Genomic DNA, 13930 nt, shown 5'->3' with positions numbered 1-13930 from the left:
AGGATTTGAACTTCAAAAAGCCAATTGTGTAAAAGTGGCGAATCCTAAGTACCCATAACTATTTTTTTTCAAATAAAAGGGGCATTTTCTTTACTAAATGGACAAGGATTTCATTCTGCATCGACATCTGACAAGTATAGCCCTTTTTAAATTTTCGACTTCTATGTTTTTCTTTAAAAATTGGTAATTTTGCCAATTGCATGGAAAGGCAAAGTTTAGGTTGTTTCTGTTTTTTTTCTGATCATTTTTACAATCATTATCGAGTCTCTTAATTAAACGTTTTTTCATATTATAACATGGTTTTAAAGAAAGGACAGACGATTTGTTCAATATAAATTTATTACGAAATATACAAACAAAACAACACATGCAAATACAAATAATAAGTTCAGTGTTCCCAAATTTCGATTGCGCTTAATATCCTTTCGATACAATTTCGCCAACATTCAAATTCAGTTCTGGTATCACATGATAATAAAACAGTTTTTCCAAAATATGTTTTTAAGAAAAGTGTTTGCTTTCGCGCACACTCCTCTCTCGAAAGCAACTTGAATTCAACACACGTTGCTAAATCAATTGTCCCTATCGGTTTACATTCGAAAGATTCATCCGGAGGATAATTAAAATATTGCAAATATCTCCCATCCAAACAACACCATTCCCTATTCCATAGCGGACACTCTTCACTCTGACTAACATTTAAAAAACCAGACAAATTTACATTTAAATCAGTCCAACTGAAAATGCTGGCAGTAAAACGTCCAGAATTCATCCAAACTTCCATCAAATTCGATTTTGGGAGATCTTGCAATGTTGTGTAGGTCTCTCCCCATAAAGTAAAAAGTGATTTTCGTAAAGGAATTTCTTCTTCTGGACGTGGAGCGTAATTGCAGGCAAATGATTGTTTCGATTTTTTCATGGCCTGAAATTATCAAATTTAGAATAAGCACCAAACTAATCGCAAAAACATTTACCTTTCTACTAGCGCAATAAATTTTAATGTTGATTGTAAAATCTGGTCGCAGTCCGGTTACAACAAATTCTTCCTTAAAATGTATCACTCCGTTTGATTTTATTTGAGTCACTTCGGAAGCAAGTAGTTTGCAACCACAGATTACTACACAAAGGAAAAATTCTTCAAGTTGTTGGTTATCACACCATGTGTAGCAGTTTCTAATTTTTACTGATCCTGTACACAGCTCATTTTTTTCTTCAAATCTATTGTCTCGTGTTAGTAATAAATTACTTGTCAGATCTGTAAAAAACGTTTCAGTAAATGGTGATAAAACGTTGAATTAAGACTTACCGTTAATTAAAAGAAGTCTTTCCGCCTCAAGCCGCTCCTTGCTTAGTCTCGTTTTGTTATAAAAATCGTCATAATGTATCGCTTTCAAAATCTGGTCCTTATTTTGACTCAAAATGAACAATTTTGTGTCCATTAAATCAAAGCTTGGACCAATTGAGCAATAATCGCTTAATTCACAAGTGGGGTCAGTTTCAGAGCAAGTGAAGATATTCTCATAATAATATGGCTGTGGGTATGGATTTGAAATTAACGCCGATAAATTATAAGTATTTATACTGGAATCGGAACGCTGCAAAACATTTAAATAATAGTAAACATGACAATCAAAATAAATTCAACTTACCCCACTTGAAAGAGAGACATTGTCTTGACTTTCAGAACATGAAGATCTGGATCTTCGTGTGCGAGATTTCATAATTTGGGCACTAAATCGCGACATGACTAAAGAGTCCACAACTTTTTTGATTTCTATTGGGTCGAAAATTTCTTCAATTGAACTAAGGGAACTTCCTTGCCAGAGGTTTTCCATTTTTTCGGGCACACAGTTTTCGTTAAACGTAGAATTGTAAATTGTTTTCATGTCAGAGAAAAGGCACAATTACTGGCACGATGTACTGCAGAAAAGTCACTGCTTCACTGCCTGAGGGCTCAAGTCGTTACGAATTTATAGCCTGAAGCGGAGTTTGAGGCGTTTCTATTGGTCCATTTTTCTTGACCAGGGAATTGACGAAATAAAATTAGAATAATCAGTTCTTATTCGGTTTTGAAACAATAGGGAGATAATGAAATTCAATTTTTATTTAAAAAAAGCTAACATTTAAGTTGTACTACTTACGTGCTTTAAATGTGATTGTGATTAAATTTAAATTTCGTTTCGAACAATTCAGCGACAATTATTTCTAATAATTTAATTGTGATTTTTTTTATATTAAATATTATACCCCTAAAAAACATATAGAAAAGTTAGAAAAAATCTGTTTTCACACACATACAGTTCTAGTTATAGTTACGTTTAGTTGAACTGAATTAAATATTACTTCTCTTTTGCATTAAATTAAGCAATAAATTAATAAATTGTTGCCATTTTTTTTAAACAAAAATGTGTAAAGGTTGGTTAACTTTAACAATAACTGCAAAAAACTCATTTGTATAACAATTTGTTTCTTTTCTAGGTGAGTTTGCTTGAAACTTGAAACTTGAAACTGTGACTACTTTACTCGTAGAAATTGTTTTTTGATAGACGTATATTTTGTGGTACTTCTGAAATATTGATTATAAGAAACTGTTATGAATGAAATAATACAAATCGGAAGTTAAGAGTAAAAAATTTTTTACAAATATTTGTGCAACAAAATTCATTAGTTGATGTTAACAATGTTAAAATTCTTTGAATCGCTCTGCCTAGTGACAAGTATTAACTGCATTAGTGCATTCGAGATTTTGTCGATGTGTTAAAAGCTCGGTTGTACTTGTAGGTTAGATGTGTGTATGGCAATGCCACTGCTGAGGCTAGAACATATGCGGATAAGTTTCCAAATCGCTTTGTAGCATATTTTGTGACAACAAATATGGTAAATTCGCTTTCAATAAAATTTAATGTTTTTGTTTTTTATCAATTACTTGATAACGAAGTCCAATCGAACAATTCTCCACTCTTAACTTTCGATTTGTTTTAGTCCCGTCAATTTTGAGACACTCTGTGCACATGAATGTAGGTATAGGATCGTAGTAGGTATTAAAAGTTTGCCGCTTCTTTCCAGAAAAAACGAACAATGTTGGTATATGAAAAATGTGGTTTTACTGGTTACCTGAGTAGGTAAAAATTTGTACATTTTAGAAATTTCATAGAAATAAGATTAATGCGACAAATACGCGCTATCAGTGTGACGTAGACATTTGAGGTAGGTCAGCACCTTAAAGCTAAACAATCGCCATTTTCAATGCTTTTCTTATGGGCATTTAAAAGTTTTTCGTATTTCTTTAATGCTAGAAGTGTAGGAACATTACTTTTACAGAGAAATGATAGCTATGAAAAATGCAATGTCGTTTCTTAAAGATTTTAGCAACTGAGCTAATATTTCTGTAAGTTGAACACATAAATCCTTTTCTAACCTAACTTTTTTCAAACTTCAAAATTCAGTTTTTCTTAATTTGGACATCATATTGATGTAAATTATTATGTGGCCTTTTAAAACTGAGGGAAAAATGGTTTGCCACACTAATGACATTGGATTTCTTCTGAATGACGAATTCATGGGGTGCAACCGGCGCAACCCCAATAAACGGGTTGTTTTCTGTCCCCCTCCCCCATCACGAGGGATGAATAGCAGGTATACGAGGGTAGAGGGTTCAGGCACATACATGGTTGAAAGTAGTACGGGTTGTGAGTTCTGTGCTTCTTTCGTGAGTGTCTTTTGTTATCGTGTTTTTTCCGATCGTTCTCCATATCTTCGTGTTCTTGAATTTTTAAAATTCTGTTTTTCCAAGACATTATCTCATTTTTGTGGTACATCATTAGGTATGATTTGTGAATAATATTTTGTTGCGATACTTTGATAGTTCATGTGTAGTAGGTTTTTACATCACAACTATGGGAATGTGTTGGGCTCCAGATTGCAAACACTATAGTACTCGCGATAAATGCCATTTTTTTAGTTTTCCTAAGTCGGGAAAAGAACGAGCACTATGGAAAAAATTGTTGAGGTAATTTTTAATAGATGTTTTGATATTAATTTTTAATTGCTTGTTTCATTGTTAAATGTAGAAGAGATGTAGAACCCGGACCAGGAGCCTACGTTTGCAGCTGCCATTTTCGGGATGGAAGAAAGGAAAATGGTCCTGAATTATTTTTGCACAATATCGCAAAAAGAGCCTATTTTCAAGTGGAATCTCCAGAAAAAAAAAAGATGAAAAAACAAGGACTCCCTTCTTGTTCTAGTTCCGCTGAATCATTAAGGTAAAAAGTGAATCCTAGTTTTAAATTGATTTACAATTTGATCATTTGAATAGTGTTGATATACCGGAAGAAACAGTACCATCGACAATGAATTTAGAGGAAGTGCCATCGACGTCTACAGCCGTAGTTGCAGCACCAGCAGATATAATTCAAGATGCTCCGTTAGAATCTATGGGTGTGCAAGCACCCTTGGTGTCACATGCGGCTCTTGAAGCAGAAATGTATTTTCTCAAAAAGGAAAATGCTGAACTTAAAGCAAAAATACAATATCTGACAGTACGATTTTGCTATGAAAATGTTCAAGGAAATGACAAACTCATTGTTTTATATACCGGTCTTCCCAATAGCCAGATTTTCGAAGCATTGTTTCACTTAATCGAAAAGTTGGACATAAAATATTACCACAAATGGACAGTCCAAAAGTTAACTAGAATTGACCAACTCTTTTTAACCCTAGTAAAATTACGACTCAATTTCCCTCAACTTGATTTGGCGCAACGCTTTGGGGTTGCCCAAAGCACAGTTTCTAATATTATTTTAACATTTGTCCATGTAATATATGAAATTTTATATAAACAGTTTATGACGACAATGCCTTCGCGCGAAAAAAATAAATCTTGCTTGCCAACATGTTTTAGCAATTTTACTAATTGTAGAGCAGTTCTAGATTGTACCGAAATTTTCACTGTGGTATCACGTAAGTCTATGTCAACACAGAAATTAACATATAGTACTTACAAACATCATAATACTTTCAAAGGGCTAATTGGAGTTGCACCCAATGGTGTCATCACATTTGTAAGTGATTTATACGTGGGATCAACTTCTGATCAAAAAGTTGTTTTAAATTGTGGAATAATCGACATGTTAAAAACTGGAGATATGATTTTAGCCGATAAGGGATTTTTGATCCAAAATATTCTGCCACCAGGGGTCACTTTGAATATTCCACCTTTTTTATCAAATGTCCAATTTACACCAGAGCAAGTTAAGTGTACCGAAAATATTGCACGTGCAAGAATACACGTCGAAAGGGCAATACGCCGATTAAAATGTTATCATATTTTAAATTTTTTGCCAGAGTCTTTGTGCCACTATGGAGATATTGTTTTTAAAGCGACTGCCGCTTTAACAAACCTCCAATTTCCATTAATTAAAGAGGTAGCAGAATTGTTTCAGGATTGTGATGATTAAAATAATGTAAAATAAAAACCATCTATTTATATACAGTTTATTATTGTGAAATAAAGGAAATATATTGGTCAAGATAAAATTCTTTTAAAATATTGATATTTTCTGACCACCCCGGATCTTTTTCAATTTGAAATATCTCTGTGCACTTTGGTGTCCACACGACAAAGTAGCAGATACTTCGACCAGTGATGTGCATTTGCCCCTGTACTTGGTGGTAATAATTGTGATTGCTGTTAAGATTAATGTCCTCATTTTCATCCCTCCAATAAAAATATTTTTTATCCTTCAGGGCTTCAGACAAACTGTCAGTGTCCCTATATTTATATGGGCATTTAATTTCGAGAATCCCATCTTCTTCCACTAATCCATCAGGACTTGCTCCCAAAAAGCCTGATTCTTCCAACCTACAAAAAAAAGTAATATTACATTATTCATCTAAGTTATACGTGTTAATTATTTTCGACCTACCAAAATCCCGTCTCTTGGACTTTAAGATTCGTCGCTTCTTCAAATTCTCTGAGCGCTGTCTTCTCGTGGGTCTTACCCCACTGCACAGCAGCAACCCTGTCAAGCGAATAGCCTTCCGCCAAATTTTTAAATAAAGAGGGTGGGAATCTTCGTCTACTGCAAGCAGATAGTACCATGCCAAACCTGCTGGCCGTTAAACGATGTTTCCTTGCTACATGCCAATTTTCGTTAACATGTTGGCCCCGAGTGCACGCCTCAACCAGTTTAATGCGTGCCTCATCTATTCTGCACTTCTCCAAAAGAAACTTTTGTTTGTCTATGGCCTGCACGTATTCTAAGCTTTGTAGAATTTCTTCGATATCTGCAATAATTTTTCTGGCTTCTTCACTTGCTTCTGGTCTTAGGAGCCAAGTGAAGCCCACCACATTCGTGACGCCTATTTCGGCACGGAACTGAATAATTTCGTCCTCAGTAGAGGACCTAGACAGTGCCGTATAGTTTGATAATTTCGGCTTGTAAACATCAGCTAACTTAATGACTTCTGTTTGTGGTGTTGTTTTTGATGGGGCACTCCACTGACACTCAATGTCAGTAGCACTTACATTATAATGAGCATAATATAATGCTGCAGCCATATGATGGCAAGCCACGTTGCCCCTTGGGCAGGTACAATGTGCCGTCTTAACCCCTTCTTCTAGGTCATATGAAATCTAAAACACACTTTGTAGAAGAAATGTCTAACAGTTAAATAAATACAAACCTCCACAGTATAATTTAGCTTTTTCATGCTCGGTAGAACTTCTGCAGAAATTCTCATCGGTTGTACTGTGCCATCAAACCTAAATTTGGTGACGTGACCGCTGGTAAAAGCATTTTCTCCCCGAACTAAAAAGCGATTACCGTCCCCAAAAAATTTCGCAATAAAGTGAAACTTAACAATGTGCTTTTCTGCCACTAAAATGCATAAATATAATAGTTTCTCAAAGTATAATTAAAGCTTACTCACTTTCTCACCGACAACGTGGTTCCCTGTATTCTTTTATAAAGTTCGTATTTTCACAAAAAGTCACTTCTAAATTAAATTAAAGTCTCTAGTGGCACAAATTACACCCGCTGCAGCTATTTGACACGTTATTAACGCACAAACACAACCAAAAAACCGAAAAACGTATTACACCACATGTAAAAGACTGGTTGTTTAGCTTTGAGCAACTGACCTACCGTAATAAGAGTGGGGAGGTGACGTCACGACTGATAGCGCGTATTCAAATTTCAGAACCACTTGAGATCCTAGTCTTTTATAAACAGTCAATACAATTGCGTAATTTGATTATAATTGTACTTTATTTGAATGACTTTTAGATCAAATTTTTTGGCAACATCCTGGCAACAAATTTCTTGGAAAATTTTGAAGAAAGCTCCCATTTCTGGTCTGGTGCTAATACCTGTAATTATAGTAATTATAGTAATTCACAATTCTAGTTTCATTATTAAAGTTCCTAGAATTACCTGGGGATTAAGTCACCCTTATTATCTGTCCTGAAGGAATTTTGACCACAATTTTAGCTCCCCAATTTTACTTTGTCTTTCACTAGCTTAGCAGTTTTAGATTTTAAAATTTTAAGTTTTCTAGGACTAAATATTGGGGTAAATGTTGGAATGTAGGGTTTTCTAAATTGCTGACAATAACCTCAAAGTCAAAATTTTTATTAATTTAAAATATTTTTGAATTTGTTATGAGAGCAGTTTGGTTTTGAATTTACAAAATTACAGCCAACACGTCCATTTTCGGAATTTTTCGTAGTTTTTATAACTTGTAAGAATTTTATTAGAATTAGTTTTCGTATTCATTTTATCACTTTATTTTAAAGGTGTTTTACCAAGTTACTTCTCCCGTTCTTTTGTCAATTTTTTTAGTAGTTACCAAATATTTAGTTGTAAATGAAAAAATTTGTTTATTTTTTCATAAATAATCAATTTAAAATTTTTGACTAGAACTAATGCTTTATAAGTGGTGTTGCAATTTTATTTGATATCATTATCAATTTCCTTGTCATCCAATGGAATATTTGCAAAAGTTTTATGTATTGTTGGTTTTTACTTACCAGAAAACATTTTCATTTTAGAAGCCTAACTGAATCACAAGACGTCAAAAATATTTTTAATACTATTAACCATTAACATTATTAGCATTGTCACATTAAAATTTATAATTATTTATTAATAGGAAACAACTTAAGTAATAGTTATTGATTTAAATAAAAAAAAATTGTGATGTCACAATTTTTTTTATTTTAAGGGGTTACATAAAGTGAAGAATTTAAAAATTTGTGTAGATCAAAATATACATTTTCCAAATCGTGTTTTATGAAAAAAAAAATTTAAAATAATTACTCTTTGTTTACTGTTTACTGTTTATATTCATCGTTGTGTTTAAAATTAAAGTTTAAATTTTTCAGTTTTAAATGAGTCGGGTTTTTAAACTGTCTTTGTTATAATGCTCTTGTCTTTTATTTCTAAATGTCAAAGATGGTATTTTAACAAGTTTAAGATAAAGTTTTTTCGTAATGCTTCTGGAATAATAATTACAAAAAAACCGTAAATTATCTTATTACTTATTACAACATCGGTCATGGGAATTTTATTTAAATGAGTTTTGGACTATCATTTTTGTCTTTATTGTAATATCAACAAATTTCTTGGAAAATTATCAGAAAGTTTTCAGAAAGCGCCGACTTTTGTTTGGTGCTAATACCCTTAATTATAGTTCACAGTTCTAGTTTCATTGTTAATAAAATCCAAGAATTACCTTTATTACCTGTCCTGAAGGAATTTTGTCCATAATATTACCACCCCAATATAACTTTCTCTTCTACAGTTGTACAAAAATTAGCACGTCACACTCTAATTTCTCTGCATACTATTGTTTCCTTTACTTCAAACATAAAAAGCTAATGTTATGTGAAAAACAGATTATGTTAGTTGCAATTTTGGGACTCTTGTTTAGCGAACAAATATGTAAAAAGGGACGAAATAAATAATATATGTAGAAAATTTATGATATTTGATAAAAATACATTTCTATTTCTCTTATTTGTGTTTCGGTTTTTATTCTTTTTTTTACGTCTATCGTAAATTACTACTATTCTGACTCAAAAAAAGAATATTTCTAAATATTCAAAAATAACGTTACCCAGATCTTTCGTAGCTTTTTCGATGTAATCTTGCAAAATAAATGAGTATGAAAAAAATTTATTAATAACCACTAGTATCCAATCTCAAGAGCCTATCCGCCACTTTTGACACACCCGATATGTTCAAATACAGGGTGTACATTTTTCGTGCTCTGTCATGGGGATCTCAGTTATTAAAAAGAGAGACGAGGTCTATTAAATTGGGCAAAGCTGCACATTTTTGTGCTGAACTATTACTTCAAATTTTCTTTTACATATTTGTTCAACATAAAAATGTACAACTTCGCCCTAATTTAACAAATCTTGTATTTCTTATAACAACTGCTTGAAAAATGGTTTTAGTTATATCATGTAATGATACATCGCTGTAGTCAGGAACAAAAAGATTTTTCAAAAATTTAAGTATGGACTATGGGCGTCCATAAGAAAAATCAAAGTTAAGTGTTACAACTCTGTCATAAAAAACGCCTTGGAAAAAACAATGACAGATTTAAATTTCTTGTAACAAAGCACCTGAAGAATGTCATTGTTAGTAATGTCAAGTCCTTTTGAATTTTGCTTGAAAAAATTAAAACAAAAATTTGTAATTTGTAATTTTTTTCAATTAATGGAAAAACTAAAAAGTACACATTATTTTTTACCAGATAATTTTTTTTTTGTTGTCAATGGCTTTAACAAAAACCTTATTATTTTTTTCAGTAATAGAAAATAAAAAAATACATAATAAAATAGTTTTTTATGTAACAAGTCCGCAAAATAGAGTTTTAGCGAACAAATCGGATTAAGGACAAGGAGTCAAGGTATGTTTCTCATTCACATTGATCTTTTCCTATGCTTTCTTTAATTTTTTTTATTTAGATGTTCTATTATATAATATATTATAAAATTATAAAATATATTATATAATTGCCCAAGACAGTTGACAAAATGTTGCTATACTAGCTATAACGTCTTCATAATGTAGCAATTATTTGAGGTTTAGATTTGTATAAAAAAAGTCCAATTAATGCAAAATAAAATTTATTTTACAAAAGTCAACTATACACAATTACTTATCTCTAGACTACAACTATTTACAATTTTCTATCACTATCTATACACTATTTACAACAACTACACTACCTAATTTACGCTTGGACAATGATTTTCAATGCAATGCTTAGCAAGCATGGTCAGTGGTCCAATCCACAAACAACCTTGATTTCTCTTTGGGCAAGTCCTGGGACCAAACTTGCATTTTTGTTCGTGGATCTTCATGTCCTTGCCCCAGCAGACATGTCTGCACCTCCCAGCATTAAATCTACAGCTGACCCTCAGGCTGTTGTAGATTGCCTCCAAAATGTGAGATGGAGGCAAGGAATATCCGCTCCGACAAAGCGGACAGCACACATTTTGGCTCAGCCTTTCCATCTGTTGCCGACAGTCTCCGCAAATTGGGTGTCCTTGGTTGCAGGGGTGGATTGGGGGGCGCAGAATGTCGTAGCACACAGGGCATTCCATTGCCGCCATTATCTGTGCTTTGTTTACAGCTGCCATTTTGTTTCTGCAACAGAAAGTAGAAAAAGAGTAACAAAAGTTTTTTTTGAAAAAAGTTGTAATTACTTACAGGAGATGGTTTGGTCACACTTAGCGGTGATAATCGGTAACGAAATTTTTTGAGTTGTTTTTCTTTAAAGCTAGCAGGAGAAATGAAATTTGGGGCTGTTATTTCTTTTACTTATAGTGGTGGAGAAAGTCTGGTAAGGGGTGGAGCTTGAGCTTTTGCAACTTTCTAAAAACAATACTCAACTACTGAAAAGTTCGTAAAAATAAGGAATTATTAATACATGAAGTAAACAGTATGAAAATAAAATTGGAACCTAATAAAAAACTACAATGTTTGTTAGAAAGATTTTTGTCTAGTCGTCTGTGAATTTTTTATGTAAAATTAGAAAATGCCGCTTTATAGAACTAATGACAGGCATTTAGACATCGAATATTACCATTGTTCATTTATTAAGCCTCCAATTCGAAAATAAATTTCGATAATAAAAGTGTTTTTTTTTTGTACAGTGTAGTTGAGTTAATAATGGTGTTAGCATATTGAAAAAGTACTTCGTAATTTTTGCAGGATTTCTAATTCAAAAGAATATTCTATAGGCCTGTGTGTTTTTTTTTAATTATTGTTTCTGGGATATTGTGATCTGTATAATCACGTTATCTATTAGAAAATCAAATGTTTTCATTATAAAACGTATAGTACCTATAGGCTTATAACTTTTTATCATTTTTTTAAGTTTAAAAGGAAATTTTTCAATTTTACAGAGGGAAATATTTTGATTAATAGAAACAATGTTTTTTATAATGCTTCTGGAATACCTAATAATTATTATTAATAAGTAAATACAGCCCCAAATTGTGTTATAACTCAAAACCACAGGAATTTGTAAATTGTGAATAGTTTTTTCTACTCTTTATTGTAGACAGCAACAACAAAATTTCTGTGAAAATTATTAGAAAGTTTTCAGATAGCGCTGACTTCTTGGCTGGTGCTAATACCCGTAATTATAGTTCACAGTTCTAGTCTCATAAAGTCCAAAAATCACCTGCGGATTAAGATACCCTTATAATCTGTTCTGAAGGAATTTTGAGCATTATCTTAACACCCCAATATAACTTTGTCTTTTATTAGTTTACAGGTACCTAAGTTAGCTAAAATGCATTTTAGCTTTTTTGGTTATCAGTTCAATATCACTGTTCAAAATTATATTTCTCTTTTAAATTTTGTGATGACTGCTTGGAACTTTTGGCAATATAACGCATTCTTTTTTGATTTACGATCTAATTCTTGACTAACTTGACCTAAAAAACACGTGTCAATGTGGTCTTGTAATTTTTTTTTAACATTTAATAATAATAATAATAATAATAATAATAATAATAATAATAATAAAATTAGAAAATTTAGTTCTAAATTGTGTTATTACATAAAACCACAGGAATTTTTAAATTGTCAATAATTTTCTCTACTCATTATTGTTGATAGCAACAACAAAATTTCTTGGAAAATTATTAGATATTTTCTGCAAACTCTAACCTCTTGTCTGGTGTTAATCTCCGTAATTATAGTTTACAATTTATAGTCATTATTAAAATCCAAGAACCACCTGCAGATTAAAACCCTATTATTTATTATCTGTCCTAAACAAATTTTGACAATAGCACCTCAAAATGACTTTCACTTTTATTATTTTACCAGTACCTAGGTAAATACCTGAATAAGCTTCAATGAATTTGCATATGATTTTAACATTACATAAATACTTTAACAGAAACAAGACTATATTAACTGTTTCAAAACTATGAAAATGCCAACGTTGCGTATTGTCTCAAAACTAGTTGTGATAAATTATTTATGCATTAAAAAAATTAATAGTTAATGTAATTTATCGTTTCAGATCTAATTATTAATAATTATTTTATATTTGTACCAACTTTATTTAAAAATAATTTGGTAAAATGCGATGGTGGCGTTTATATTGTTTTGAAACAGCTAATAAGCATATAGGAGACTAGTGAACTAGTGACCGCGGAGTAAAAACAAAGCAACAAAAACAAAATAAATTCTCTAAGCTTTAACGACACAAAAGTTGTTATAATAATTGTACAAAAATCAAAACGTCACTCGTGTGGTGTCTAATTTATACTTTAAACACGATTATTATTTTTGCATAAATTTTTGAAAATAGGGTTTATTTTCTCTTATAGTAGACTACAAACCATTTTTTTCTTTTCGAATATAAAAGTTGATTTAGATTTTTGGAGTTTATTGAGCAAAATGCCTTGAAAGTACTAAGCATAAATAAGTAAAAAAATTAGTACGGAAATGGATGTAGAAAATTGTTTAGTTTTGTTTGATATTTCTGTATTTTCTTATTGTTATACGTGTATGATTTATGCTTCGTTGTTTTTTCTATTCAAAATCTTATTCTTTGCTGACTCAAGAAAGAGGCCAAATGTACCTATTCAGAAATAACAAATCTTACAAAATAAATTAATTATTACTTACTTATTATTACTAGCCACAGGATATTAGCTAATTTACTTAAAAGAATAGAAAATTACATTCGAATTTTAATCATTTTAAGTCCAAGTTGCCAGAAGCACCGAGGGTTGGTTGGGTTGATTTATAAAATCAAAAATAAAAAGATCACATAACCTCAGTATATTTATTAAGTTAGCCACCAGCCAGCGAGTTGGTTAGTTTGTCAACTAACTAAAGCATTTGATTTTTTGTGTTACGAGAAAGTACGGTTTTCATTATTAGCCAGAAACGTTTATAAACTATCCAACTATTTTATCTTTCAAGTAGATTCTTGACTAGTTTGTACACTAGCCGTCATTTTAGTTGAAATGGCGTCTTTTACTAAGGTAGCCAACGGTTCGTCTAGTTTACAAACTAACCAGGTATTTATAAACTAGTCAAGTGTACACGTTATCCCTAATATATACATCAGATTTTCTTACGATTTAATGATGTCCTCTGATTTCTTCAATTTTGTACATTGTTTTAACTTTCGGATAAATTGTATGAATTTATTCTTCTTTCAAATGTTGTTAACCTCATTAAAATCCGTTAACTAGCTTTTTCTCTAAGGTGGTAGGAAGGGATAAATTGAATGATTCATAAAAAACAGGTAGCGAGGCATCTTAAAAAATACTTTTCTAAATCGTAATGATAATAATTTATCCAAAGTCCGTTACACTTTTCATTAACAGATACTAACATTTCTTTCAGAAATTATTTAAATTATAATGTTCTTTTAATTTTAA

General features: G+C 31.6%; 3 protein-coding genes and 1 non-coding gene across 8 annotated transcripts; 1 reads left to right on the top strand and 3 right to left on the bottom strand.

The window, feature by feature from the left end:
• Nucleotides 1–327: 327 nt before the first annotated feature.
• On the bottom strand, nt 328–2600 carry LOC103312178 (anillin-like). Its single transcript, XM_064357379.1, has 4 exons — nt 1650–2600; nt 1307–1595; nt 975–1255; nt 328–922 (listed from the first exon to the last, which is right to left on the bottom strand). Exons 1-4 carry the CDS (start codon nt 1884–1886, stop codon nt 389–391), a joined length of 1341 nt encoding a protein of 446 aa, XP_064213449.1. The 5' UTR covers nt 1887–2600; the 3' UTR covers nt 328–388.
• A 145-nt stretch (nt 2601–2745) lies between these two features.
• On the top strand, nt 2746–5546 carry LOC135266495 (uncharacterized). Of its 3 annotated transcripts, XM_064357378.1 has the most exons (8): nt 2746–2877; nt 2983–3017; nt 3067–3388; nt 3447–3824; nt 3877–4009; nt 4071–4262; nt 4316–4959; nt 5023–5546. In XM_064357378.1, the coding sequence occupies exons 4-8, from the start codon at nt 3485–3487 to the stop codon at nt 5454–5456; spliced, it is 1743 nt and encodes a 580-aa protein (XP_064213448.1). In that variant the 5' UTR covers nt 2746–2877; nt 2983–3017; nt 3067–3388; nt 3447–3484; the 3' UTR covers nt 5457–5546. The 3 variants fall into 3 exon arrangements, 1 of the variants encoding a protein (XP_064213448.1); XR_010334584.1 differs by having other exon boundaries at nt 3447–3636; nt 3880–4009; nt 4316–5546; XR_010334583.1 differs by having other exon boundaries at nt 3880–4009; nt 4316–5546.
• LOC107397756 (uncharacterized) lies at nt 5480–7213 on the bottom strand. 3 transcript variants are annotated; one of them, XR_010334585.1, is made up of 5 exons: nt 6931–7213; nt 6685–6878; nt 6347–6634; nt 5925–6285; nt 5480–5860 (listed from the first exon to the last, which is right to left on the bottom strand). XR_010334585.1 is itself a non-coding variant. In XM_015979066.2 (5 exons), exons 3-5 carry the CDS (start codon nt 6739–6741, stop codon nt 5497–5499), a joined length of 1131 nt encoding a protein of 376 aa, XP_015834552.1. In that variant the 5' UTR covers nt 6742–6809; nt 6862–6878; nt 6931–7213; the 3' UTR covers nt 5480–5496. The 3 variants fall into 3 exon arrangements, 2 of the variants coding, with proteins under 2 accessions (XP_015834552.1, XP_064213450.1); XM_015979066.2 differs by having other exon boundaries at nt 5925–6634; nt 6685–6809; nt 6862–6878; XM_064357380.1 differs by having other exon boundaries at nt 5925–6634.
• Nucleotides 7214–10169: 2956 nt separating this feature from the next.
• LOC103314768 (uncharacterized) lies at nt 10170–13548 on the bottom strand. Its single transcript, XR_010334599.1, has 3 exons — nt 13167–13548; nt 10725–10889; nt 10170–10661 (listed from the first exon to the last, which is right to left on the bottom strand). It is a non-coding gene; the product is annotated as an uncharacterized LOC103314768 (transcript).
• Nucleotides 13549–13930: the final 382 nt, after the last annotated feature.

This window comes from Tribolium castaneum, chromosome 6, assembly GCF_031307605.1.
Source record: "Tribolium castaneum strain GA2 chromosome 6, icTriCast1.1, whole genome shotgun sequence".
Taxonomy (NCBI): domain Eukaryota; kingdom Metazoa; phylum Arthropoda; class Insecta; order Coleoptera; family Tenebrionidae; genus Tribolium; species Tribolium castaneum.
This window is presented reverse-complemented; position numbering and strand designations above follow the sequence as displayed.